We start from the raw sequence: 26,481 nt of genomic DNA, 5'->3' as shown, positions 1-26,481 counted from the left end.
TGTCCAACGTGCAAGTTCTCATCTTCTTAAAAAAAAAAAAAAAAATACAAAATCTTTATAAGTAAAGAGCTAAATATTCTCTGTCAAGCACAAAATGCATCCAAAAATGAAAAATGAAATAACGATTCAATTTTACATATCTAAGATCCAAAATTATCCACATTAGTCAAGTTAAAGATGTGTAAATTTGTAAAGTTACTTACTGCAGCTTTGTATTTTATTATTTTAATTTTTTTTCTTTCACTTCATGCTCTCATCATATTCCTAAAAAATAAATAAAAAATGATTATTTAAATAAAATAAAATGTAAAATAGATAATTTGATGCAAATGTTTTTGAAAAATAGTTATGTAAAATAGAAGAAAAAATAGGTTTTTATGTTAAAATAGACAAAAATTTTTTGTACAAATTGACGCAATGCACTATATTTTTTACATCACCTAGCAATGTAGGATAAATATAGCAGATTTTTATACATTCAGAAGCACCAGTTTATTGAAAAAGATCACGCTACAATTGATCTTGAATTTTTGTATGTCAAAATATCCATGAATGTGGTCTTTGTTTTTGTTCAATCTGTAACAAGGAAGCCAATATCACAACAATTCTTCAGAGTTTTGGACTGATTTTCTTCTTCCCAACTCTCAAATTGAAAGAATAAATTTTGATTTTTACACCATGGCTTGACGGCCAAATTAACGTCAACTTTCCCATTCCAATATTTGAAGTACACTGCACAAAACGCAATCAAGAAAATCGAAAGAAATTCCAATTCAAGTTCTGGACAACCTATGCACATACACTAGAGTCTAGAAGAATCAATTGAGGATTCGTCCACACTGTCTTCATTGTCATCCGAGTCATCTAGATGGTCAAAGAAAGCATCAAGATACCAGGGACAATTTCCATTCAATGCACCCTTGTGGGCATTGATTCGCCATTTTTGGTCAGCTATCATATCAGCATCAAGTCCCCATTCATGCATTTCCTCCTCTGTGTGATGGATTGCTAAGCTGTTTTCTCCACCATCTCCTAATTCCATCACTCGGAATTCACAGTTCCCAAGATTGTTTAGGCGCTCAAATTGCTCAACAGTCCACTTGAACCACTTCATGAGGAAGACCTGTGAGGTTAGCCCATGTGAGACGATTATAAGAGTCAAGTCATGGGAAGGGTCATGGTGAAGCCTGTTCATGTCTATGTCCCTCCACAGTGATTCAAGAAAACCTGTAAGATTCAAATTCCCACTTCAATTCCGCATTTCAGTGACACAAAATTTGTAAATAATTCCTCATTTTAGGAATATACTTCCAACTAATGGTTTGTTTTGATTGAGAGAGGGGAAGGGAGAGTAGAGTAGATTTAGCATAAAATTAACTCATTTTTAGCTTACTCTACTCTACTCCTCCTACTTCCCCCCTCTATCCAAACAGGCCATAACTGACAGGGCTCAACAACCACCCCACCCCCATTATCTACCACCCAATACAAATTCTTGTATTGCAATTTACTGCATAGGACAGGAATGGCATTTCCATTTTACTGGAATAATAATTCAAAACAAGAAAATCCCTCAAAGAACATTCACTAAAGGATTTCAAGTTAGGTCGGTTTTTTTTTTTTTTTTTTTTTTTTTTTTTTTAAGAAAAAGGTCGGATTTTGGGGCTGCTACTTTGCTCACTTGGGAAGCATCAAATTCAGGCCAGTTAAAGCTAAGTCTAATTGTCTAGTACCAATAGCACATGTGCACAAGCAAACAGAAATTCCAACATAAGAAATTGAATACTGCACTTGCAATGTAATTTCATATAACTATTATAGTTCGGAGAACCTAATTAACCAGCCAAACTCTGATTCAAAGTTTGAGGGAAAGTCTCTGGCAGTCTATAAAGAAGTTCTTAATTGTGTGTTTCTGACTTTCTGTAGCTAGAACTTATTCAAATAAAAATTTAGATTGGATAATTTGGTAAAAGGCTTAATATTTAACCGTATACCGGCCAGTCTTTTTTGTTTTATTAACATTTTATAGTACTTCTTGTCCACCATTTTGGACTCATAGATCAGTCCATTGTATTAGAAGTTGTGATGGGCATACTTTGTAGTTTGATCCTTGGCATTTTCAAAAACAAAGCGCACACACATTACAGAAATGAATGAAAACAAGGATAACAATAAGAACAAGCGTCAAACGGGTTTGGGCGGAAACTTCAAATGGTTTTTTTCACTGTTAGAAGTGCTTATAAGGTGGCTTTGGATTTTGAGACTAACAGGGAGATGGGCTCTAGTTCTGACGGGAGTTGTACGCGTCTGTTTTGGAAGAGATTCAAATCCCTCATAAGATAATATGGTACGTAGACATGTATTGGTAGACAGCACTTTCGAGGAATGTGGAGGTACATCTGAATCTCTGTTCCACCTATTTTGGGATTGCTCTAAGGCTCGGGGGACATGGGGTTCTTCAACTCTCTTCTCTCTTTTGTCAGCGATTCCTTTTCAGAACTTTTTTTGATTTCCTATGGTATATTCTATGGATGCTCAGTGGGAGATGGACTAAAAGAAATGAGGTTCGCCATGGGAAACTGAGGAAGGCTGGCCCATCTTTGATTCAATGGTGTAAGCATCATTTGAACAAGAAGATTCATGCACCTCTAGGAGTTAGCTGAACATGGGATTTTAGCCTAATGCATTGAGTTACGTAATGTTTTTTATTTTCATGTCAGTCGATATAGCAGCATGCTTATTTGTGAACAAAACATGAGTCTTTCCATTAAAAAAAAAAAAGCGTACACACAGAACAAAAGAAGAAGAAAGAAAACAGAAAGACGTACTGGAAACGCGGTCGAAGACGTCAGCAGCGGACTCGCCTTCAGGGAAACGATAGAAGAAACGACCGAACATCTGGCGCGTTCGTTTGGTCGCTTTCATCCTCTCTTCCACCTGGAAGTTCCCGAAGTCTTGCTCTCGGATCCGACACTCTTCTCGGACCCCTATGATCCGTTTCTTCGTGAAGCTCCGACCCAGTTCTCTCAGCGTCGATTGGGCGCGGGCGTAAGGGGACACGTAGAAGTGCACGCGCCACGAGTCCGTGGAGGAGGCTGTGGAGATGAGGTGGCGGAGTCGGGCCCCGGCGTCTTGGGCCTGGGTCAGGCCCACGTCGGTGAGCGGGATTTGGTGGTCCGGGCTTGTGCTGTAGGCTGAATAGTCCAAATTGCCCCTCGACTCGCCGTGTCGCATTATGATTATGCGCTTTGGGAGCACTGACAATGTTGAATGGTTTGGTTTTGAATGCATATTTTTTGGAAGTGCATCCAAAATCCAAGTGTGGGAAAAATGTTGTAATTGGGTTTTGGAGGATTTTTGTTTCTTAGAAGTGTGATTCTCTCAATTTATATATTGGTAATTTGGGGGATGTTTGTTACTTATATTTAAATAACAGTTTTCAGTTTTTTTTGGAAATACGTGTGGATGAAAAAGTGTGTGAAAATATATATAATGTTATTTTAAAAATTGAAAACATGTGTTTATATTAGCGTATCAGACGAGCCCTTGGCTTTTAATTTTCAACACTATCCTATCAAAAAAAAATGTTCAACGCTATAAAAGCTTTTTAATTGAGTAATTCCAATTTTTATCCAAAAAAAAAAAATTGAATAATTTTAGTAATACAGTAAATTGTTACAACTTTTATCACAACTATCGTACGTGAGATATTGTAATTGATTGCCGATCATTTTCATATAAACCCATCATATTTTCTTTATCATTTGTTGTTTGCATTATAGACAATTTTGATAAAAGTTGTGATTGAAAATGTGATCTTAGAATTTTTAAAAAAAAAAAAAAAAAAAAAAACTTGAGGATGAAATAAGTTGTGTTAATTACCTTGTGAAATTTGTGGGGTCAGATATATGGATATATCTCTGTAACTTCTCTTCTCTCAGGTGGTTATTGTAGTATGAAAATTTGTGGTCATCAAAGGTCTGTCTACTGTATAAACTACCTAGTCAGACATGTAACCACCTAGTCAAGAAATTTGCACATTATCAATAATCACAATATGCTCTATCGACACTTGTGACAAATATTAAGAAATTTATTATGTGGTTAAACTTTTTGTTTTTCTAATAGTGTAAATCAAGAGTAATATGTAGAGAAGAGTGTGTCAATAGTATGCTCGTACATCCCATCAAAAAAAAAAAAAATAGTATGCTCGTACAAAGGTTATGTGAAAAATTATATTAGCCCAATCACAATCGTCACCCATGTTATAAATAATGTGAAAAATCTAACCTAACTTGTTCTTTTTTCTTTTTTCTTTTTTCCAAAAAAAAAAAAAAAATCCTTGTTCTTTTTTTATTAGGAGAATTGTTGTTCCAAAAAAATAAAAAATAAAAATTCAACTTCCTCATTTTATTCAAAATTGATCTTAATAGTTTTTTTTTTTATTTTTTATTTTTTAACTATAGATATATAATATTGCAAGAATCTTTAATTTTAAGTGTTTTGTGGCTCATTCTCCAACAAAAAAAAAAAAAAAAAGTGTTTTGTGGCTAAAGCAAATTCAGAATGTTTTAAAGGAGAGTTAAGGGTTACTTCTAAGTAACATTGAGAGAAATTAGTACGTTGATAACAAGTTTTTAAGTGTTTTTTTTTTTTTTTTTTTGGGGCGGTGGGGTGGTGGGTGGGGGGAGAGCGGGGGCGAGAGACATCTATCGTAAAATTATTGAGAAATGCTACGTTAACAACATTTTTCACAACAAATTACAGATGATTAGTTGTTATTAGTACAAATTTAAACTTACCACTAAAATTATTTTTTTACCCTAACAATAACAACCTGTCACTTATAATTTGTTGTGAAAATGTTGTGGATATAGTATTTTTCAAAAATATTACTTCTCTTTTTTTGTGACTTTTTTTAAAATATGAAATATTACTTCTCTTTTGGTTTATAAATAAGTGTCATTTAAATCTTTCATGTTAGCTATCTTTCTCTTTATTTATCTTTTCTTTTCTATTCAATGAATTTTTTTTTTTTTTGGGGGTTGGGGGGGGGGGGGGGTGGGGGGTTGAAATTCTATTGAATGTTATACTATTGTGTTAAGATGGGGGCTGTTTTGTAGATTTCTTAGCCTAGTATTAAAAATTAAAAAAAAAAAAAAAGTGATATAAGGGTGGCTCATGTTCAATTCTTCTAAGATTTTTTATATAATACCTGAAATGACCAAAAAAAAAAAAAGTATGATATTTTTCTTAAATAAACAAAAAGTTTCTCCAAGCGAATGCTTCTTTGATGGCTATAATGATATGATATGAGCACTCTAGCCTTATCCATTGCCCCAATTTAACTAGTAATAGTATTGTTGGCTTGAATGGTAGTACTTTTTTGGCAGGAGACTAGACTAATATATATGTTTTCTTTCTCTAGTTTCTTTTATAAGTCATGTTAACGGGTGTCTTTAAGACAAATATTAATAAATTATATTAAGAAATTTTTGACACAATTTTTATGAGAAAAATAAAATGTTGTCAACACAATTAATTACTTTATCATTTTTCTATAAAAATATTTTAAAAATAGTTTCTAATCCAATGTCCATAAGGCATTCTTTAACATTTCATTTTTTTTTTTTAAGCATCAGATTCAAAGCAACGTGAACGCATATGTACGTGTGAAAGAGTTTCCAACATCTCAAGCAGGAAAACCCATAAAATAAAATAAAATAAAAATTAAACCTTCAAAATTCTTAGAAAAGTTGAAAGATTCCATGCCCATTGAGAAAAGAAATCTTCCTTGCTTTTGTCAAACTAATTTTTTATGTACCTTTGATGTGTTACACACTTACACTTCTCTTTTAAGCAAGGATAGATCCTAAGAAAAACTTTGGAAAAATATTTTGTACACCTGATGTATTATACTTTTCTCTCACATATAAGAATGTAACAGCAAAATATAATATAAGAAGAATTTTACAAAATTTAGGTTTTTTTTTTTCTCTCTCTTCATTAAGGTCCATTTTTTCTGGTTAAAGATGTTGAACTAACTTGCTGAGGTCAAAGCTTTGCATATATCTTGGCTAGTAGATATAATTAGACACGAATGTCTAATTTTATTAGAGCCTTCTGGCATGAGATGTCATCATGATAATATTTTTTAGTTTAATTTATCTTAGATCTTTGAATTTCATAATCAATGATTTAATTACTCAAATTTTAATTTCTTTGCTTAACATATAAACTTCAATTAAGTCAATGCCATAAACGACATAGACTTAGTAAAAAAACATTTAAGAAATCTATATACCCCTGAGGGTACAACTGAACTAATATTCAATTGAGAGAGAATGTGCTTGTGTTGGAGGAAGGCGGAGGAATGTGAAGTCAATAGATGATGGTATAGTTAAACAGCTTTTAATTTTGAGTGAAACATTTTTTTTATTTAGTAATTCAATGAGGAGAGGGATTTGAATTCTAAATGTCTAATTTAGAAATACTAGAAGATACCAACTAATTAAGTTATAAGGCTTTTGACAATATAATACTATTTTTTCTATATTATTCAATATAACCATGTACTTTAATTTAATTAGGAAACCAAATTTATAATATCTAAAGAATTGTATCTAAATTTTGCTATTTAATTTTTATTTGAAAGTCAATAACCTTATAACTTGGTTGCATAGCCTATTCAACCAAGACATCCAAGACTCATATCTCTCTTCCCTACTAAAAATATATACTTTTTAGAAGAAAAAAAAAATTATTACTTAAAAGTTGGGGGACTTTTATGGTCTTTAAGTTAAGGCTGCGTTTGTTTCAGTGTAAAATATTTTCCAAGTGTAAAATATTTTTAGGTGAAAATATTTTTGGGAAATGAAAATATTTTCAAGTGTTTGGTTGCATTTCAAAAAATGCTTTGAAAAATATTTTTTGGTGTTTGGTTGTATTCTTGAAAATACTATAGAAAACACATTTTCTACTTGTTGCTCACATTTTCTCAGCTTCCAAACAAATATATAATATCATTTCTCAATAGATAAACACAAAAGAAACAAAACCTAACAAAAAAAAAAAATAATAATCAAATCTGGTCAAATTGAGAGAAGAAGGAAGAGAGAGAGAGGCGAGTGGGTTCGATCTAGAGGCAACGGAGGCAAGATTGCACGGCAGAGGCGACTAGGTCACGATGGGTCGCTTGTCTTGCGGTGGTTTGCTCGACATGGGTAGAGAGAAAAAGGGTAGATCGGTGACATGGGTGGTAGTGGGAGGAAGAGAGAAATAAGGCAGATTGGCAGTGATAGGCATGACCAGACGACGGTGAAGTCGATCTCAAGTTCAGGTGATCAGCCTATCTCTCTTTGACGGTGGGCGGCTCTTTCTCATTCTCTGGCAGTGACTGGCCTCTCTCTCTCTCTCTCTCTCTTGGTTCGGTTCTTTTTTTTTTGTTTTTTTTTTTTTTAGAAATGGTTTGAAGGTAAGCTTGGGGATGGGTTTTGGACCGTGGGGCGGCACGATCTGGGCTGGCCGAAGCTTGGCTGGGCTGGCCAGAGCTTGGTTGGGGTGAGCTTGGAGATGGGTTTTGGACCGTGTGAGGAGTGTGCTCAAGCTCTCTCTCTCTCTCTTCAGGTGTGGTTTCCGGAAATTGTTTGAAGGTAAAATCAAAGCGTAAATGATTTCACACTCAAAGTGGCTTATTTTCCAGTCAAAGCGTAAATGATTTTCCATTGATCATATTTTCCGTAGCTGCCAAACACATACAAGGGTGTAAAATAATTTCCTAAAAGTGTTTTCAAGCAAAACAAACGCAGCCTAAGTTACTATTTATATGTGTACAAAAGCTAGTTTTGGATTTTTTTTTTTAATTGATTTTGTTTCTTACATGTTCAATACAAATATAAAAAGAAAACTTAATTAATTATTATATATGTTCCCACAATATCTATACCATGGGCCATGGCATACACACTAGGTGGGATCTTTGGTTCAATTCAACCAAGAAAGATTTTCTTTTTCTTTATTTTATTTTTGCATATAAGTTGAAAATTCAAATACACAAACAAAATCAAAAGAATAAGTCAAGAATCTTGTCGCTCAACTGGTTAACATCTCCTAGTGTTTCCAACGGAATAATCCAAAGTTTAAATCGCCCAATCCCTTATAACTATAGAATTGGGAAAAAAATCAAACCATTTACAACCCTATTAGGAAAAGTCCAATGCCTAATAACAGATTCATTAAACCAGTCACAAAAGGCCCATCTTGCCAACCTTTTTTTTTTTTTTTTTTTTTTTTATGGGATGCAAAAACAATTTTTTATCTCGTAAATATTTAATTTATGTGCAATCGCGTACCCTTGATACAATAGTTATTCTATAAGTATAAGTGCTTGTGAGATGTTGAGGGTAAGGGTTGGGGTTCAAGTTCTAAGAGAGAGTTTTACATACATATATACTTACACTTAGATTAAGTTAAAATAGAATTCCTATCTTGTAAAAAAAAAAAAAAAAAAACCCTTAAAATAATGGATAAAAAAAAATTCCCCATCTGCACAGTACACAACGTGTTAAAATAAAACTATTAAAGGAAATAATAAAACAAAAAAATCTTATCTCTCCTTCACTATCAACAATGACAAAGAATGTTATATCTTGTTAAACTCATCTTTCTATAAAGGTTTTGTTTTGTCTTTATATACGTAGAAGCCAACTAGCACCTACTTTTCTTCTTTTATGGATGTGTCAGGTATATAAAGCTTACACGAACTATTGTTGCTTCTTTCTTTCCTTTTTGTGATTTTTTTTATAAATATATATAATAAAAAAAAAAAAATATATATATATATATATATATTAGTTTGGTTATATAAGTAGATTAAGACTTAGATACAGTATTTATTTGCTATTCTTTAAATTCCCTTTTTAAGATGCCATGTGGACTCATTTGATGAAAGTGTATTTTTTAATTAAGTAGTCGTATGGCTGAATGTTAAGAATATAATATAAAAAATAGCACCTAAGGTAATGTACATAAGTTTTGTCTATATAAATAATAGTGACCTCATCTCCTAGCCCAATTTTTGTCAAGACTGCATATGATACAAGAAATTAGTTGCAAACTCCAAGCATCAAGCAAAATTTAAGATTTTTTTTTTTTTTTTTTAAATGAAGTTCTTTGAGGCTTCAGGGCTTGATTCCAGCAAAACTTCTATACTTCTTGATGCTGCTTGTGGTGTGGATATCTTCCTTGATGTCTTGGTGTTGTCTTGGTGTAGAAACAAATACCTTAGGAAGGCTTCCATTTATAGGAGTTTAGAGGTGGTTAAGTGACACATGGCAAAATCTGATTAGTGACACATAACACAATCTGAGTGAAGGAGCTTTAAGATTTTTTTCTCTGAGACACGGGGCATCATTTGATTGGCCAAAATGCCTTAATTTTCAAGATGACGTGTCAGGATTCGATTGAATTGCTTATGTCATTGCTAATACGTGTCAATATGTGAATGGCTTTTGCTTGCTTTTCAAGTTTTTGTTTAAGTGACACTTGACAAATTTTTGTTGATTTTTGAATAGTGATAGTAGAATCCAATAGTAGCACGTGGCACTTTGTAATTGGTCATACTTTTTGAACTTTGTAATATGATGTGTCAGCTTGTAATAGGTCAAAAATTTTCCCATTTTAACGTTTCACCTTATTCTTACTTCCTCGTGCTAATGAAATGTGATTGAGTACTTGCTAATTGGTAAGTACGTGCTTCTCAGACATTCTTCTTCAAGCTAAGCCCAAAAAAGATTAGAAATAAGCCACGAAAATTAATAAATAGAGATTAGAGATGATATGAGCCAAATGGCTACTCAAATGTTAAATTCTAAATGGATGAATATTATCTCGGAGTAAGGATAATAGAGTTATTATTTCATAATTCAAAAAAAAAAAATTAATGGAAGAAACAAAAGGACTCGCCGGTCACTGTGCACCACTTAAACCACCTCATTGCATTATGTTGTGGAATCACCTGTTCACCAGGACTTGCCATTACTTGAACCCATAATTTCAGACTTGCAAATGTGATAAGTCACAAGAACTTCTTACTACTAGGCTACCTTCCTGGGTGAGTCAAATTTATACATTCTTCCACACATATACACAAATGACAATATAACATACTAACTTATTTTATTAAAAAAAAAACATATGGGAATTTAATGATTAATAATTTATATAAACAAAAATGACCAAAGGTGTGCATGGATTGGGTTTTGTTGGCGGTTAAAACTACAAAAACATTTGTAGAAGTTCATTATTTTTTAATATATAAAATACAATTATATCTGTTATATATAAGGCTCAGTGTGATGTGATTTTGATCGATTTTGAAATGCCAAACCTACATGCCACACCAACCACCGTTGATTCCCCTTTTTTGTACTGATCACCTTGGTCAATCCTATTGATGTCCACTTCCGGCTAAGATTGTAAATGATTTGAGCCAAAGATAAAAAGTTTAAAATTATTTCTTTAATTTTATTTCAAATATAAGTTAAACTCGAGTTCAAGCTCATCAACAAACTATATTACATGTTAAAACTTGGTTTATTTCCTTATTAAACAAGCTCAACCTTTTTTGTTAGGGGTTATGTTTCCTGAATAAAACGCAACTGAATTGTCATCAACGTATTTTAAAACTATTCCCAGAGTTGTACCGTTGGCTTGAAAAGGGTCCCACCAAATCAATGTAATGATGTAGAATTGTTTAAATTGTGTGTATATATATATACTTAACTATTGTTACACACATTTTGTTATACACCACCATACACAGGACAACCAATTTTAGTTATAATTGTAAAATCACAATTTTAATTTGATAAAAACACAATTTCAATTGTGTGTTCTGTACAGTATATAACTATCACCCTTATATTTAGGTATGACAACAAGGTGAAGCGAGATCGGATAAGGGTGCGTCTCATCTTCTTTCCAACTCAAATTCAACCCCAAAAAGCTCCAATCTGATTCCCACTTAAATCAACCATATGCTCTTTCTAACTTCTTTCACAAGGCAAGCCCCAATTTAATTCTAATTTCTGGGTTATGTTCCCAAATTGGTGTAAAAGAAAAGGATTTTACTGGTTCTTGATATGGATATTGTTGTTAATTGTAACTCAACGAACCCATTTGCCATTTTATGTGTTATTGTCTATTATTAACAAACCAGGAAGAACTTCAAGAAAAATAATGAAGAAACCAGTAAAATTGAGGTTAATATGGAAAAGGTCATTATCATAAGCTGTTTGGGCCTAATTTGGTTCTTCCTCAAATGGGTTTTGTTTATTTCGATCATAGACTCAATGAAAAGTGATGGATTTGTAGTATTATCATAGATGGAGATGATGCAATTCAAATGATTCTGAAATCTTATTGTTGAAAGAGGTTGTAATGGGAAGGTTCCTCAGTGAATTCGTATTGCCTATGCTACTGTTGAAAGGTATTCAATGTTTTTAGTCTTACAAGAATTATTTTTTTGTGATTTATAATATGCTGTTTTGTAATTTTTTAGGAAGTTCAATGTGGATTGCTTTAGGAATTACTTAGCTAAATATACTTTCAATCTAGAAAGGAAGTGTCACATTAAGATTGTTTGTAGTGTATGAACTTGGAAGTTTTTTACACTAATAATGCTAGTATTTGTGAAAGCATATATGTGTTTCAATGAAATGTTATACTTGAGTAGGTAAATGGGTCAAATTAGAAGCTTGTTTTGGTTTCTCAGTCAATGCTGCATTCCATTTAGTTGAGCTCAATAGAAAAGAAAACAAAGGGAGAATTGGGTTTCATGCCTCTAGAGCTGTATTCATAAAAGGATATATGGGGAGAACTTTGAGGTAGATTGGTTAAACATTTGGGGTGGTGAAGCATCTATGATTTAATTTGCATCAATCCTAGGATCACTTGAATTCAATGAAGTAGAATTTCTCTCATTAGGTCTCGGTGATGGGTCACACTTGACTAGAATTGAGTATTGATTTCCCTTTTACAATATAAGCATGACTTGGATGTTGAATTTGGACTATTTTCTTGCTTTGCTGCATTGAAGGTTCTCATCTCAGGGTTTTATGCTGCTTATTGTTGCACTTTGTACAGCACAACTAGTCACACGAATCAGTCACCCATCTTGGGTCTCTTTTCCATTTCTCATTTGTAGCAGCATTGGACTTGTTGATTGGTCTTTAACAAGCAATTTTCTAGGTCTCTTCTGGTAAGCATTATAGTTTACATCAAATGTCAATCTTTCTACTAGTCATTCTACTTAGCAGAAAATGCCAATCTTTTTACTGATTTAAATTTTTCCATACTGGAATGAAGGTGGTGGAGGCATTTTTGTTGTATGCAGGCTTGAACATCATCCTTCTTTATGTGTATCAACTTCCCATTGAGTTTTCTGATATCTTTCTTTGGGTTGCTGAATTCATTGGGCTCTTTAAAATATCTGCAAAATCAGAGCAGTCGGAAGTTTGTTATGGTCTTTCCCTCCTACTTTTCTATGTCATGGTGAGCATAGTTTTATTATTACATCTGTAAACTAGGTTATGTTTTGTTTGGGGTCATTGTCTGGTATGATGGTATAGTCTTGGTTGTCAAGTGGGGATGCATCATACATGAGTTTAGAGTGGCCACTTATTGTAAAAGTTCCAAAGCTAATAGCCTTTCTAGGTTTCGGCTGGACCATCACTAGGTAATGGCCTTATCAAATGAAACAATTATTTTTTCATGTTGTAGTTTGTTCCTTATTAGGGTTCTATGCAAATGTGTCAAATTTGTTCTGAATTCCCTAAATAAAAATGACCACTCTTACTAGGTTATAACTAGCATATATTTATCTTGAGAAAAATTAGAATACCATGTTCAATTTTGTGGTCTTATTAAAGTTTTCTTCAATCTAAATATTGTGATCATAATCTTATGAGTCTGTCAATTGGCCCTCAAATTTTTTTTTTTCTTATTTTTGATCTTTTACAAAAGCTTTTTATTTTCCAGTCGTAAGAAGTAAGAACTTGGATATTTTAAATTACAATTCTCCCAAAAGCTTAAGCTCATGAGAAATTGTAAATTTAATCATTTAAACACATAATTCTAACACCACTCCTCACTCTTTCTAGCATGACTTGTTGGCAACAACCTTCCAAGCTGGATAGCTCATTACTTAGCTTGTTTGCATCTAACCAATTGAAGTGTATTTTTCTGTCCAAAAATGTAAAGAAAGTAATGCCAACATAGTGCAAACTAGGCCTGTTTGCATCTCTTGTGTTTGCTTGTTTGATCATTGATACTATCATTTAAAAGTCTGCATTCCATGTCAAAAAAGGTGTCTAACTTGCAAGTTCTCACCATCTCAAAAAAAAAAAAATACAAAAATTAAAAAAATACAAAACCAAGTTGTCACCATCTCAAAAATATATATAAAATCTTTGTAAGTAATAGCAAAGTCAAGCACAAAATGCATCAGATAATGAAAAATAGAAAAAAGGGCTCAATTTTACACATCCAAAATCCAAAATTACCCACATCTATTAAGTTAAAGATATGTAAATTTGCAAAGTTGCTATAATAACCATATAAATAGGCATTGTTATTGTAGCTTTGTATTTCATTATTTTAAAAGTTTTTTCCCTCACCTCATGCTCTCATCAGATTCATTTAAACTAAATAAAAAATTATTATTTAAATAAAATAAAATGTAAAATAGATAATCTAATGTAGGTGTTTTTAAAAAGTGGTTGTGTAATATAGAAAAGAAAAAAAAAAGATTCTTATGTTAATATAGACATGAATTTTTGTACAAGCCGATGCAATGCTTTATATTTTTTACATTACCTAGCAGTGTAGGATAAATTTAGCAGATTTTTACACATTCAGAAGCACCGGTTTATTGAATAAGACACTACAATTGAACTTAAATGGTTGTATGTCAAAATATCAATGGATGTGTCTTTGCTTTTGGTCAATCTGTAACTAGGAAGCCAATATCACAACAATCTTTAGAGTTTTGAACTGATTTTTCTTCTTCCCAATTCTCAAATTGATAGAATAAATTTTGATTTTTACACCATGGCTTGACAGCCAAATCAATGTCAATTTTCCGATTCCAATATTTGAAGAACACTATGCACAAAACACAGTCAAGTAAATCAAAAAAAGAAAAAAAGAAAAGAACTTCCAATTCAAGTTCTGGACAACCTATGCACATATACTAGAAGAATCACTTGGGGGTTCGTCGTCACTGTCTTCATTGTCATCTGAGTCATCTAGATGGTCAAAGAAAGCATTAAGATACCAGGGACAATTTCCATTCCATTCACCCCTGTGGGCATTGGCTCGCCATTTTTGGTCAGCTATCATATCTTTGTCAAGTCCCCATTCTTGCATTTCCTCCTCTGTGTGATGGATTGCTAAGCTGTATTCTCCACCACTTCCTAATTCTATCACTCGGAATTCACAGTTCCCAAGATTGTTTAGGCGCTCAAATTGCTCAACCGTCCACTTGAACCACTTCATGAGGAAGACCCGTGCCGTTAGCCCATGTGAGACAATTATAAAATTCAAGTCGTGGGAAGGGTCATGGTGAAGCCTTTTCATGTCTATGTCCCTCCACAGTGATTCAAGAAAACCTGTAAGATTCAAATTCCCTCTTCAATTCTGCATTTCAATGAGACAAAATTTTGAAAATAATTTCTCCATTCAGGAATATACTTCCAACTAACCACCCAATATACCACCCACAACAAATTCTTGTATTGCAATTTACTGCATACGACATGAATGGCATTTCTATTTTACTGGAATAATAATCCAAAACATGAAAATCCCCCACAGAACATCCCACTGAAGGATTTCAAGTTAGGTTGGATTTTGTGGCTGCTAGTTTGCTCACTTCGAAAGCATCGAATTCAGGCCAGCTAGAGCAATGTCTAATTGTCTAGTACCAATAGCACATGTGCACAAGCAAACAGTAATTCCAACGTAAGAAATTGAATACTGCACTTGCAATGTAATTTCATATAATTATTATAGTTCAGAGACCCTAATTCTCCAATGGAACTAAAAGAGCTATACAGTATGCATAGTAAGTTAGTAACATTCTTTCCTTCAAAGTTTTCAAATGACGCTTCATTGATTTTTCCTTCTTTTTTAATTTTTGGGAACTTATTCAATTATGCAGATTCTAGATATTTGGAAATGATAGCATCCTGATACTTATTAAATTTTTAAGAGGATAAATTTTATCTAAGAAACTAAGTATGCAATGGGAAATTGGAAAATATTATTCTATTGTTAATTCTCAAAACAAAGCCACGCAGAGGCATTGGGTGTTTATATTTTTAAGCAAAAGGCATTTGCACTACTCTGTTATAAGATCATTCAACTTTTTCATACAATTTTTTTTGCCACATTTTCTATTGCATATTTGAAAGCTACATCCTCCAAATAAGAAAATCACTGCAGTGCAAGACATGTCAAGCATCCAGGCACACAACTTGTAACCGCTTAAGTGAACTATGGCTACATGCAAGTAATGTAAATTTTGCTGATGTGACTAAAAGCGGATGGCTTATACACTGTGTAACCTATGACTATATGCTAACAGAGTGGGAAAAATATTTTCTGCATGTGGAACCATAGGATACAGAACAGCGACATGCATAAGCAACCATGACTGAGAAAATCAGTAATTTTTTTTTTAATAACGTAGGGAATGAGTCTGCAAATCATATTTCAGCTTGATTAAAGTAGAAAAATATTAAAACGTGATTATTGTTTGAATAACAACAATAATAAAAGATGGAGCACAAATGCCAGGTTGGTTTTTCCTCTACCTCTGGCCAGCACTCAGAAAAGACATTACCAAAAAATTCATGCATGCTTGGTTCTGTGCAAGCTAACTTTCACCAAGAGCTGAGAGCAGCCGGCCAAACAAGGTTGACTCAATTTGTTATCTAATCCGGCGATGGCTGTGGTAAACTCATCTTCCAAGTAAGAATTGCCTAATGCAGAAGTGCTTTAAACTGGTCCATTTATGGCATCCTTAGGTCCTATATTATTCACACTAACCAAAATTAACCGGTCAAACTCTGATTCAAAGTTTGAGGTCAAGTCTCTGGCAGTCTATAAAGAAGTTCTTAATTTTGTGTTTATGTAGCTAGAACTTATTCAAATAAAAATTTAGATTGGATAATTTGGTAAAGATTTAATATTTAACCGTATACTGGCATATCTTTTTTGTTTTATTAACATTTTATAGTACTTCTTGTCCACCATTTTGGACTCGTAGATCAGTCCATTGGACTCATATATTTAAAACGCTTCTTCAATTTGCAACCGTGGAAGTTCCATTCATTTTAGCGCATACCATTTTAAGCACACCCCAAAAACAAACTAATTCTAATTTTTAAAATAATAATAATAATACAAACACGCACACATATATACATAATTCCAAAGTCCTTATATCAATAAATGAAAGATGTACTACAAACTTAGCTGAATGGAGGGAATATCAAGCGTTTTTTTATTTTTTATTTTATTTTTATTTATTTTTATTTATTTTTTTAAAATCCTCTACTAGCCAAAATATTACAAGTTGTGATGGGCATACTTCTGAGTTTGATCCTTGGTATTTTCAAAAATAAAACACACACACACTACAGAAATGAATGAAAACAAGGATAACAAAAAGAACAAGGGTTAATTAAAATCATGTACCTTAAACTATAAGGGCATTTGTAAGCGTATCCTAATTTGCAATCAACAACCTAGTTCATGTTAATTTGCAATGTCCTTCATGCCTAAATTAGTCTCCAAAATTAAAATTTAGTGGACAACTATCCTCAATCTCCAAAGAGCATTTCAACGTATAACCTTAAAATGAGAGTATCTAATTCTATACCTAACTTGAACTATATATATGATAGGATTTAAACCCATCAAGCCAAGATACCAATAATTTTCTTTTTGGTTAAACTTTTTTTTTTTTTAATTTACCAATATAAAAAGAGCAGTAATAATTACACATTGCATACAAGATTTCAGTTAAAATTGTGAAGTCATATTTGAACAAACGGTGTGTTAAGGCAGTGTATAACAAGTTGTGTGTGCAATAATAATTAGCCTAAGTAAAGCAAACCCATAAGTTCCACATTTGCCTCCTACTTACTACTTTTAGCAATACGTTATGTACTTTTTAAGTGTAATAAATAAATCTAGCCAACTTTCTTAAAGTCCAAAAAAAAGAAAAACAAGTAAGCAAACCCATAAAAAATAGCCACGAAACAACACATAATTGGGTCATTTTAAGGTGGGCCCAGAGAACAAAACAAAACATAACATCATAAACAAGCAATTGCAAAAAAGCGTAGAGAACACACACAAAAAAACAAAGAAAACAAAAAAGACGTACTAGAAACGCGGTCGAAGACGTCAGCGGCGGACTCGCCTTCCGGGAAACGATAGAAGAAACGACCGAACCTCTCGCGCGTTCGTTTGATCGCTCTCATCCTCTCTTCCACCTGGAAGTTCCCGAAGTCTTGCTCTCGGATCCGACACTCTTCTCGGACCCCTATGATCCGTTTCTTCGGGAAGCTCCGACCCAGCTCCCGGAGCGTCGATCGGGTGCGGGCGTACGGGGACACGTAGAAGTACACGCGCCACGAGTTCGTGGAGGAGGTGGTGGAGATGAGGTGGCGGAGCCGGGCCCCGGCGTCTTGGGCCTGGGCCAGGCCCACGTCGGTGAGCGGGATTTGGTGGTCCGGGGTGGTGCTGTAGGTTGAATTGTCTAAATTGCCCTTGGACTCGCCGTGGCGCATTATGATTATGCGCTTTGGGAGCGCTGACAATTTTGAATGGTTTGGATTTTGATGCATTTTTATTTTTGAAACTGCTTTGTGTGGGAATGAACGAAAAATGTGGTATTTGGGTTTTGGAGGATTTTTGTTTTTCTGTTTTGGTTTCTTAGAAGTGTTTTTTCTGTCAATTTATATAGGCTTTCCTTTGTGTCTAATTCGGCTTTTAATGTTTTCACACTATAACAGTTTTTTTTAAAACTTGATGTTGGAGCAAGCTGTGTTAATTACTGTGTGGAAGTTGTGGGGTCAGAAGATATAAGGATAGATCTGTCATGCGCTTGGTCATCAAAAATATCTCTGTCTACTGTATGAAGTGTTTTTTAAAATCAATTACACCTGTACCGTTTTTTCTTGTCAGACAATTCACCCAGTTTTCACACTTCTTTTTACAATGGCTGATTAAAATTCAACGCCTGATATATAAGAGGAAAGTATTGGTCAAGTTGCACTAAAACCGTGTTATATCGTGACGAGTCTAGTACAATTCAATGAATTCATCCTTTCACTCAAGTTAAGTCCCAAAATATAATTCAGCAAAAAAAAAAAAAAAAAAAGTCCCAAAATATTAAATATATATATAAAAGAAAATGTTAAAGTTATAAACTATTTTATAATATATTTTACAAATTATTAATGTAATGAGTGTTTATTAGTAAGTAAAAAAGTGATGTTTACAGTGTGCCAAATGAAAACTAATAAGAATTAGCTACATTAACAGTTTGTAAAAATGTTATAAAATAGTTTGTGATTGTAGTATTACTCAAATATAAATAAATATGAGAAAATCCTGTGAGTAGGAAGGTGAAGCATGATCAAACATGTAACAAGAGTGGGGTTTTTGTGGATGGGTTTGACTAGTAAGAAAATGTTGGCATCTAGGTATTTAGGAAAGAACTTTCTGGTAGTATAAGAATAATTTATTTATTTATTTTTTTTTAGATGTTTTTAATGAATAAAAGATTTTATTGACAAAGAGAGAGAACTACATAAAAAGGCCAGTCTCCTTAACAATCACATCTACAATACTAGGAGGGTAATGATCCAGACCAAAGATATCAAAATAAAAATAACTACAAGACCATTTGCCTAGTTCATGGGTCGTTAAATTTGTCTCACGATGAACGCAGCTATAGAATATTAAACCAAGATCAACAAATATAGAGTTTATAGCCAATATAAAGCTAAGCAATCTTCATAGAACTTGGTCAACAAGAGCTCTTATAGAATCTATGCATATCTTAGAGTCACTTCTCAACTTAGTAACAACTAGGCGCCAAAGTGGAAGTTTCTATTGTATGTTTTACTATTGTGTTAAGATGGAGGTTGTTTTGTAGATTTCTTAGCAACTAGCACTAAAAAAAAGGTGAGATAAAGGGTAGCCCATGTTAAATTCTTCTAAGATTTTTTTTTATTTTTTATTTTTTATATAAGAGCTGAAATGACAAAAGCATGACATATTTCGTAAATGAACAAAAAGTTTGTCGAAGTGAATGTACCTTTGATGGCTATGATGTTTTGATGATATGAGCACCTTGGCCTTATCCATTGCGCCCAAATTCAACTCGTAAAATAGTATAGTCGGCTTGAATAGTAGTACTATTTTGACAGGAGACTAGACTAATCTGTAAACTTTCTTTGGTTTCATTTATTAGTATTTTTTAAGCATCAGATTCAAAGCAACGTGAATGCATATGTACATGTGAAAGAGTTGAAGGATTCCATGCCCATTGAGAAAAGAAACCCTCGCTTTTGTCAAAAAAGAAATTTAGAAACTTATTTTGTCCATTAGAGGCTTCTCTTTTAGGTAAGGATGGGTCCTATATCTATTAGACTATTACGCAAAAGAATTAGAAATTTTGAAGAAAATGTTCTGTATACGTGATGTATTATGCTTTTCTCTCACGTAAGTATGACTCACAAATAAGAATGTAACAGAAAATTATAAATGTATAAGAAGAATTTTAGAAAATTTTGGAATTGTTTTGTTTTTTTGCTCTCTTCAAGAAGGTCCATTTTTTTCTTGTTTAAGATGTTGAACTAACTTGCTGATGTCAAAGTTTTCCATATTTCCTGGGTAGTAGATATAGTTGGAGCCGAATGTCTAATTTATTAGAACCTAGATCCCTGAGCTGGTTGTGACTTGTGACCAAGGTGTCACCTTCAGCAGGCCGATCTTATTACACCCAAATGCTCCATCTGGCATGAGATGTCATCATTATAATATTCTTTATTTTAATTTATCTTGGATCTTTGACTTTCATAATCAGTGATTCAATCTTAGTTATTTTAATTTCTTTGCTTAAACTTCAATTGAGTCAATGCGATAAACGACATAGACATAGCAATAAAACATTTAAGAAATCTATCTACCCCGGGGGGTACAATTGAACTAGATGGCATATTCAATTGAGAGAGAATGTGCTTGTGTTGATGTAGTTAGACACCTTCTAATTTGGAGGGAGATTTGGATTTTAAATGTCTTAATTGGAAATAAGGATTGCTATATTTATAACATTTTTATAACAAATTTTAGGTAGATGTTGTTATAGGATTTTAATTTGAATCTACTATTGCAACTACTTTCTTATTCACCAGTAATAAACCATAACAATTTGCCACCTAAAATTTATTGTGAAAGTGTTGTAAAAATAAGGTAGACATAGCATTTCTCTTTTGGAATACTAGAAGATACCAACTTTTTTTTTTTTTTTTTTGAGAAGAAGATACCAACTAGTTAAGTTATAAGGTTATTGGCAATATAATAGTATTTTTGCTATATTAGTCAATATAACCATGTAATTGAGTTTAATTAGGAAACCAAATTCACTGTACCTAATAAAGGGTACCTAAATTTTGTCATTTAGTAATTTTTATTTAAAAGCCAATAAACTTATAACTCAATTTTGCTCTTTAATTTTTATTTAAAATCCAATAACCTTATAACTATTGCATAGCCTGTTTAACCAAGACATCCAAAATTCATATATCCCTTCTTTACTAAAATTATATATATATATATATATATATAATTTATTACTTCAAGTTGGGAACTTTTAAGGTCTTTAAGTTAAGTTTCTAATTTATGCGTATCCAAAAGCTAGTTTTGGATCCTTTTCTTTATCTTTTGTTTTTTCTTTTACATATATATAATGATTTTTTTTCTTCCATTTTTCAATACAAATCTAATAAACTTAATTATATATATATATATATATATATATATGTTCACAAACATCTATATCATGGCAAATACACTACTTTTTTATGTTTTCAATAAAAACATTCATGATTCAAATAATATCTACTTTGTTGTAAGGTGTAACTATCGAATATTATAATAATAATAATAATAATAATAATCCAAACCATCGACCCTATTAGCAAAAGTCCAAGGCCTAACAAATTCATTAAACTTGTCATCAAAAGTCCATCTTTTAGCAGACCATTTTTTTTTTATTGGATATAAAAATCATATACTGTATAATAAAAGTTGGACTTAGATGGCGTGATTGCGCCAAGTGCTGGCACCGAATTGTAGAATTTTTTTTAGATTTTTAGATTTTAAAAAGAAAACATTTGCATGAAAAAGAAGAAGTCTAATGCATCTTAAATTGCAGTAAAGTAGACATAGTATAATCTAATTCTTCTTCTTTTTAATTACTCCACTAAAAAAAAAAGGTATAATGCATCTTAAATTGTAGCATACACTACACTAAAACAAAGAGGCCTAATGTATCTTAAATTGTAGCAACGTATGCTACACTAAATTAAAAGGTCTTATGCATTTTAAATTGCAACAATTGTATACTACACTAAAAAAAAGAGGTCTAATGCATCTTAAATTGCAGCAACCATATACTACACTAAAAAAAAAGCTTTAATGCAACTTAAATTGTAGCAATATTTATAGAATATTTAATATATATATATATATAATTAAATTACAATTTTACTACTAAGTGCTTTTAGAAATTTAAAACTTGCCATAATTTTTAAAAATATTTTATAAAAAAAAAAAAAAAACAAAACAAAACTTACATAATATACATTTTCCATGTAACTTAATTTAAAAAAATATTTTTACTATTTTATTTGTTATTAGATTTGATTATATTATCAAAAAATATATATTTTTAATTTATATATAATTTTTTTATGAAGCCACGGGCATAATACTAGTAATACTTAAAATTTTAGGTGCAATCTCGTCACATTTAACACGTTCTAAAATAATGGATAAAAACAAAATAAACCTCATCTCATCTGCAACATACACAACGCGTTAAAATAAAACCAAAAGAAATAATAAAGCAAAAGTCCCATCCTTCACTGTCAAATGATAGCAAAGATGTTGGGACTTGGAAGTACCTTAAATGGTTAAACTTATGTTTATAAATCTTTGTAAAAAGTTTTGTTTTGTCTTTTTTTTTTATTATTATTTTTTTTATGAGAAATCTATATAAAATGGCTAAATTATTAACCTATTGAGGCAAAGGTACAGAATTGAACGGTTATTTAGTAAGTTCTTAGTTTTTTTCCCCCTTAATAGATACATAATTACTTTTCTTCTATTGGACAGAATTGAAATTATACTAATTTGATAATGGCTCTCAAGCTTTTGGTTCCCTAGAAATAAAGAAACAAAAATTCTACAACCACAAATTAAACCACAATTTTTGTCAATATGGAAAACTATGAATAGTGGAGAAAAAGTTGTAAGTCCATGAGAAAGTGGTACTAATTCCTCACACCCCCTACATCGTGACTAATAAAACCATCCACGTTTACTTTTAGTAACATAGCTTATTTAATTAGTCATATATCATGCTTAAATGATAGGAACAAGTTTACTTCCAAACCAGTTTGAAGGAAAATTCTTCTAACCCACCATGAGGTAATTGATAAAACCATTTATATGTACTTTTAATTACATGACCTATTTAATGAGTCATGTGATTTGTTTAAATAATACATATGAATAGTTTTATGAGTCATCAAGTAATAGCTTTGAAGAGATTCCTCTAACCTAATTTAGAAGAAAACTTTGTTCTAAATAATACAAGTGGATCGATTTTATGAGTTGTCACGTAATAAGTTAGAAAAGATTATTCTAAAGTGCCTTTGGCTCAGACGCAACAGAGTGATATTTAGAGATTCATCAACCCAAAAATCATTAAAGGTGGAAACTTTAGCAAAAGCTTTTGAATTTGCTTTCCTCGGCTTGAACATAAAGCTCCAACGCTCTCTATCTGTCATCTAGGTGTAGTGGCACCCCCCCCCCCCCCCCCACAAGAAGATTGGTTCAAATTGAATTCAGATGGGTCATCCCTAGGTAATCCTAGTAGGGCTGGTGGAGGAGGTATCATCCGTAACATACCTCCAACGTGGCGGCAGAATTATGGGCACTCTGGGATGGGATAAACCTTTGCATTGCACTAAATTTGACTGATGTCATAATTGAATTAGATGCCGAGCTTGTGGTGAATCTGATACAGAAAGGTAGTGATAGACCTTCGGTAATGATGTGATCATTGCATACTGTACGTATAGAAGGTTTGCAAAAGATTCCGAGGACCAGGATACAACATTGTTACAGAGAGACAAACAAGTGTGTTGACGCCCTTGCTAGAAGAGGCGCCTTGCTGCCTTAAGATCTTGTTATTTTTCATTTCCCCCTGCTGATGTATCTCTTTTGATTAACTTTGATGCTACTGGGACTGTGTATGAGCGTAGACGCTCTTCTCTTGTTTTTTGTTAGTTAATGATATTATCCTGCTTACCAAAAAAAGAGATTATTCTAAAGTGATTTGAAAGAAAAATTTATCCTTCAAACTCTTTCTTTTTCTTTTTCTTTTTTTGGTTGCTATTCATTTTATTCTAACTCTTGAAACAATAAAGGAATTTCCATAATGTTCTTTATGCATGAACAAACAATTACTATTTTCAAACGTAGCAAAAACTAATTAATGACCTAAACAAGAAAACATATAAAAGCAAGAAACACAACGTATCAAAAATACTAATGTTTGACAAAAGCAACCAAAAAAAAATTTGAATCAACAAATTTAAAAGGGAAAGGGAAAAGATAGTACCTGAAACACGATCAGAAAGAGCAGCAATCGATTCTCCATCCGGGAACCGATAAAAGAACTGCCCATATTCTTCCTTCTTAATTTTAAGCTCCTTCATCTTTTTCTCATCTTGAAAGTTCCCAAAAACTTGTTCCCTAAGTCTACAATCCTCATCTACACCAATTATTTCCTTCCTTGAGAATGACAGCCCAATCTCTCGTAAGGTGGATAGGGTACGTTGATAGGGTGATACATAGAAATAGACCTTCCAATTAGATGTGGTGTTGTTGCAGGAGATCACATCCCTGATTTGGACCCCAGCACCCCAGGCTTGGGCCAGACCTTTTACAGTTAAAGGGATTTTGTTGTCTGGGATGGTGGTGTAGGTTTTTGCATCCATATTGCCTTGGGACTCGCCATGGCGCAACAAGATTATTCTCTTTGGTAAGATAGGAGGATTGTTGTGTGCCTGCATTTTTTTTTCTCCTTTGAACTCTCTCTGACTATCAAAACGTTTGTAGCTATAAGCTACAACAAAATTTATGTAAATAGGCTATAGCATTTGGTGTTTGAGGACTCTCTATGTGAAGCTAGTGTAATTGGCAATGAGTTTTTTATTACCTCCAATTTATAGGCCTCTCTCTGGCCCTAAAAGGAAGTTTTATCATTCTTTACTCATTAGTTTTATTATTCTTTATTCATTTCTTTTAGTTACATAATTTGTACTTTTCTTAGAAATAGACACAGGTGAAATTGTGCGAATTTGAATTGGGCTTCTCTCTAGCTTTTGTTTCCGTATAAGTAAAGAAAACACCTTTTAAAAAGCCAAAACTATTAGTTTCATTTGATTCTAAATCTTTTTCTTCTTTTTTTGGCTAATCGTTTGATTCTAACTCTTGAAACAAGAAAGGAATTTTTTTTTTTTTTTTTTTTTTTTTTTTTTTTTTTTTTTTTTTTGAGAATGAAAATATGTTTTATGCATAAAACAAACAATTACTTTTTTCAAGCATAGCATAACAGGTTAATGACCTGAGCAAGAAAACATATACAAGCTACACACACAACATGTCAAAAACACAGATGTTTTTGACAAAGCAATGCAAAACAAAATAATAATAATAATAATAATAATAATTGAATAAAAACAAATTCAAATGAAAAAAATAAATAAATAACAAAAAAAGAGTCCTTACTTGATACACGATCAAAAACATCAGCAACCGATTCTCCACTTAGAAACCAATAAAAGAAGCTTCCATATTCTTTCCTCTTAACTTGATCACCTTCAACCTCTCCTTTTGAAAATTCCCCAAATCTTGTTCCCTAATCCTGCATTCCTTTTTCATTGAGAAAGACCGTCGAATAGGGTACATTGATATGGTGACACGTTGAAGTAGACCTTCCGGTTGGATGTGGTGCCATTACAGGAGATCACTTCCTTCATTTGGGCCCCAACGTCCAATTTAGGTTTTTGAATCTAAATTGCCTTGAGACTCAACATGGTGCATCAAGATTATTCTCTTCGAAAAGATGGGATTGCGTTGTGGGTGCATTTTCTCCTTTGAACTCTCCATTACAATCAAAATGCTTGTAGCAGTAAGTTATGTTAAAATTTATGCAAATAGGCTATAGCATGTGGTGTTGTGGTGTGGGTTTGACTCTCTTTCTCAAGGTGGTGCTATTGTTATGGGCAATGGATTTTGATTTCTCCCCAATTTATAGCCTTCTCTCTAGAAAAAAAAAAGTTGTTCTCTTTAATTATTATATTTTCCTAAAGTCAACTATAATTATACATACATATATGTTAAGACTTGAAATAAACTTGACATAAATAATGGTAAAGAGATCAAATGATACATCCTCTCTTCTTGTCAAACAAGAGATTTTGGTTTTAAACCTCACTTACACCAAAAAAAAAATTGGTGTTTTGGCCTTATAATAAAAAACAATTATTATGAACGACACCATATATTAAAATTATATTCTATCTATCAAAAAGAAAAAGAAAAGAAAAAAGACACATTCTCTCTTTGTAACTAAGAATGCGGTAATGGATGAGATCATCAATTCAAACTAAGCATTATCTCTCTTCATAACTAAGGCTGTGTTTGGTTCGTGTAAAAGCATTTCCGGAAAATATTCCATTTTCCGGAAAAGAAAATGTTTTCATGTGTTTGGCTGCCACAAAATTCGTTTTACGGAAAATCAATTCCGGTGTTTGGTTCATTCAAACATTTTTACAGAAAATGCTTCACATACCCAATTTTCCATACACTTCCTCAACTGTAAACATGCGGATAATGAATCAATTCCACACTCATTCACAAAAGAAACAAAACCCAGCAAAAAAATTCATCAAATCCGGTCAAATAGAGATTGCGTGGTGGAGGAGAAGATGAGATCGCGCGGTGAAGGCGAGATCGAGCGGAGGCGAGATTGGTGCTTTCGTCCGACGAGAGGCGCGATCAACGATCGCGATCAACGATCACGATCGACGAGCGCGCTCGTCG

At 32.7% G+C, this 26,481-nt stretch overlaps 2 protein-coding genes across 3 annotated transcripts; both read right to left on the bottom strand.

Moving 5' to 3' along the window:
- Positions 1-516: 516 nt before the first annotated feature.
- On the bottom strand, positions 517-3,291 carry LOC115980136 (phosphoglycerate mutase-like protein AT74). Its single transcript, XM_031102419.1, has 2 exons — positions 2,829-3,291; positions 517-1,227 (listed from the first exon to the last, which is right to left on the bottom strand). Exons 1-2 carry the CDS (start codon positions 3,289-3,291, stop codon positions 803-805), a joined length of 888 nt encoding a protein of 295 aa, XP_030958279.1. The 3' UTR covers positions 517-802.
- A 10,747-nt stretch (positions 3,292-14,038) lies between these two features.
- Positions 14,039-24,550, bottom strand: LOC115982787 (phosphoglycerate mutase-like protein AT74). Of its 2 annotated transcripts, none has more exons than XM_031105502.1 (2): positions 23,993-24,550; positions 14,039-14,669 (listed from the first exon to the last, which is right to left on the bottom strand). In XM_031105502.1, the coding sequence occupies exons 1-2, from the start codon at positions 24,444-24,446 to the stop codon at positions 14,239-14,241; spliced, it is 885 nt and encodes a 294-aa protein (XP_030961362.1). In that variant the 5' UTR covers positions 24,447-24,550; the 3' UTR covers positions 14,039-14,238. The 2 variants fall into 2 exon arrangements, with proteins under 2 accessions (XP_030961362.1, XP_030961361.1); XM_031105501.1 differs by lacking the exon at positions 23,993-24,550 and adding an exon at positions 17,456-18,118.
- Between the last annotated feature and the right edge of the window lie 1,931 nt (positions 24,551-26,481).

Source organism: Quercus lobata, chromosome 3 (assembly GCF_001633185.2).
Source record: "Quercus lobata isolate SW786 chromosome 3, ValleyOak3.0 Primary Assembly, whole genome shotgun sequence".
Taxonomy (NCBI): domain Eukaryota; kingdom Viridiplantae; phylum Streptophyta; class Magnoliopsida; order Fagales; family Fagaceae; genus Quercus; species Quercus lobata.
This window is presented reverse-complemented; position numbering and strand designations above follow the sequence as displayed.

Bases quoted from the DNA above. Each gene is read 5' to 3' on its own strand.
- LOC115982787 (XM_031105501.1), bottom strand. From the start codon at position 17,918: ATGCATCAAAATCCAAACCATTCAAAATTGTCAGCGCTCCCAAAGCGC. The intron at 14,670-17,455 runs GTACGTCTTTTT...TGAATCTTACAG, and splicing joins CGTCTTCGACCGCGTTTCTA to GTTTTCTTGAATCACTGTGG.
- LOC115980136 (XM_031102419.1), bottom strand. From the start codon at position 3,291: ATGCATTCAAAACCAAACCATTCAACATTGTCAGTGCTCCCAAAGCGC. The intron at 1,228-2,828 runs GTACGTCTTTCT...TGAATCTTACAG, and splicing joins CGTCTTCGACCGCGTTTCCA to GTTTTCTTGAATCACTGTGG.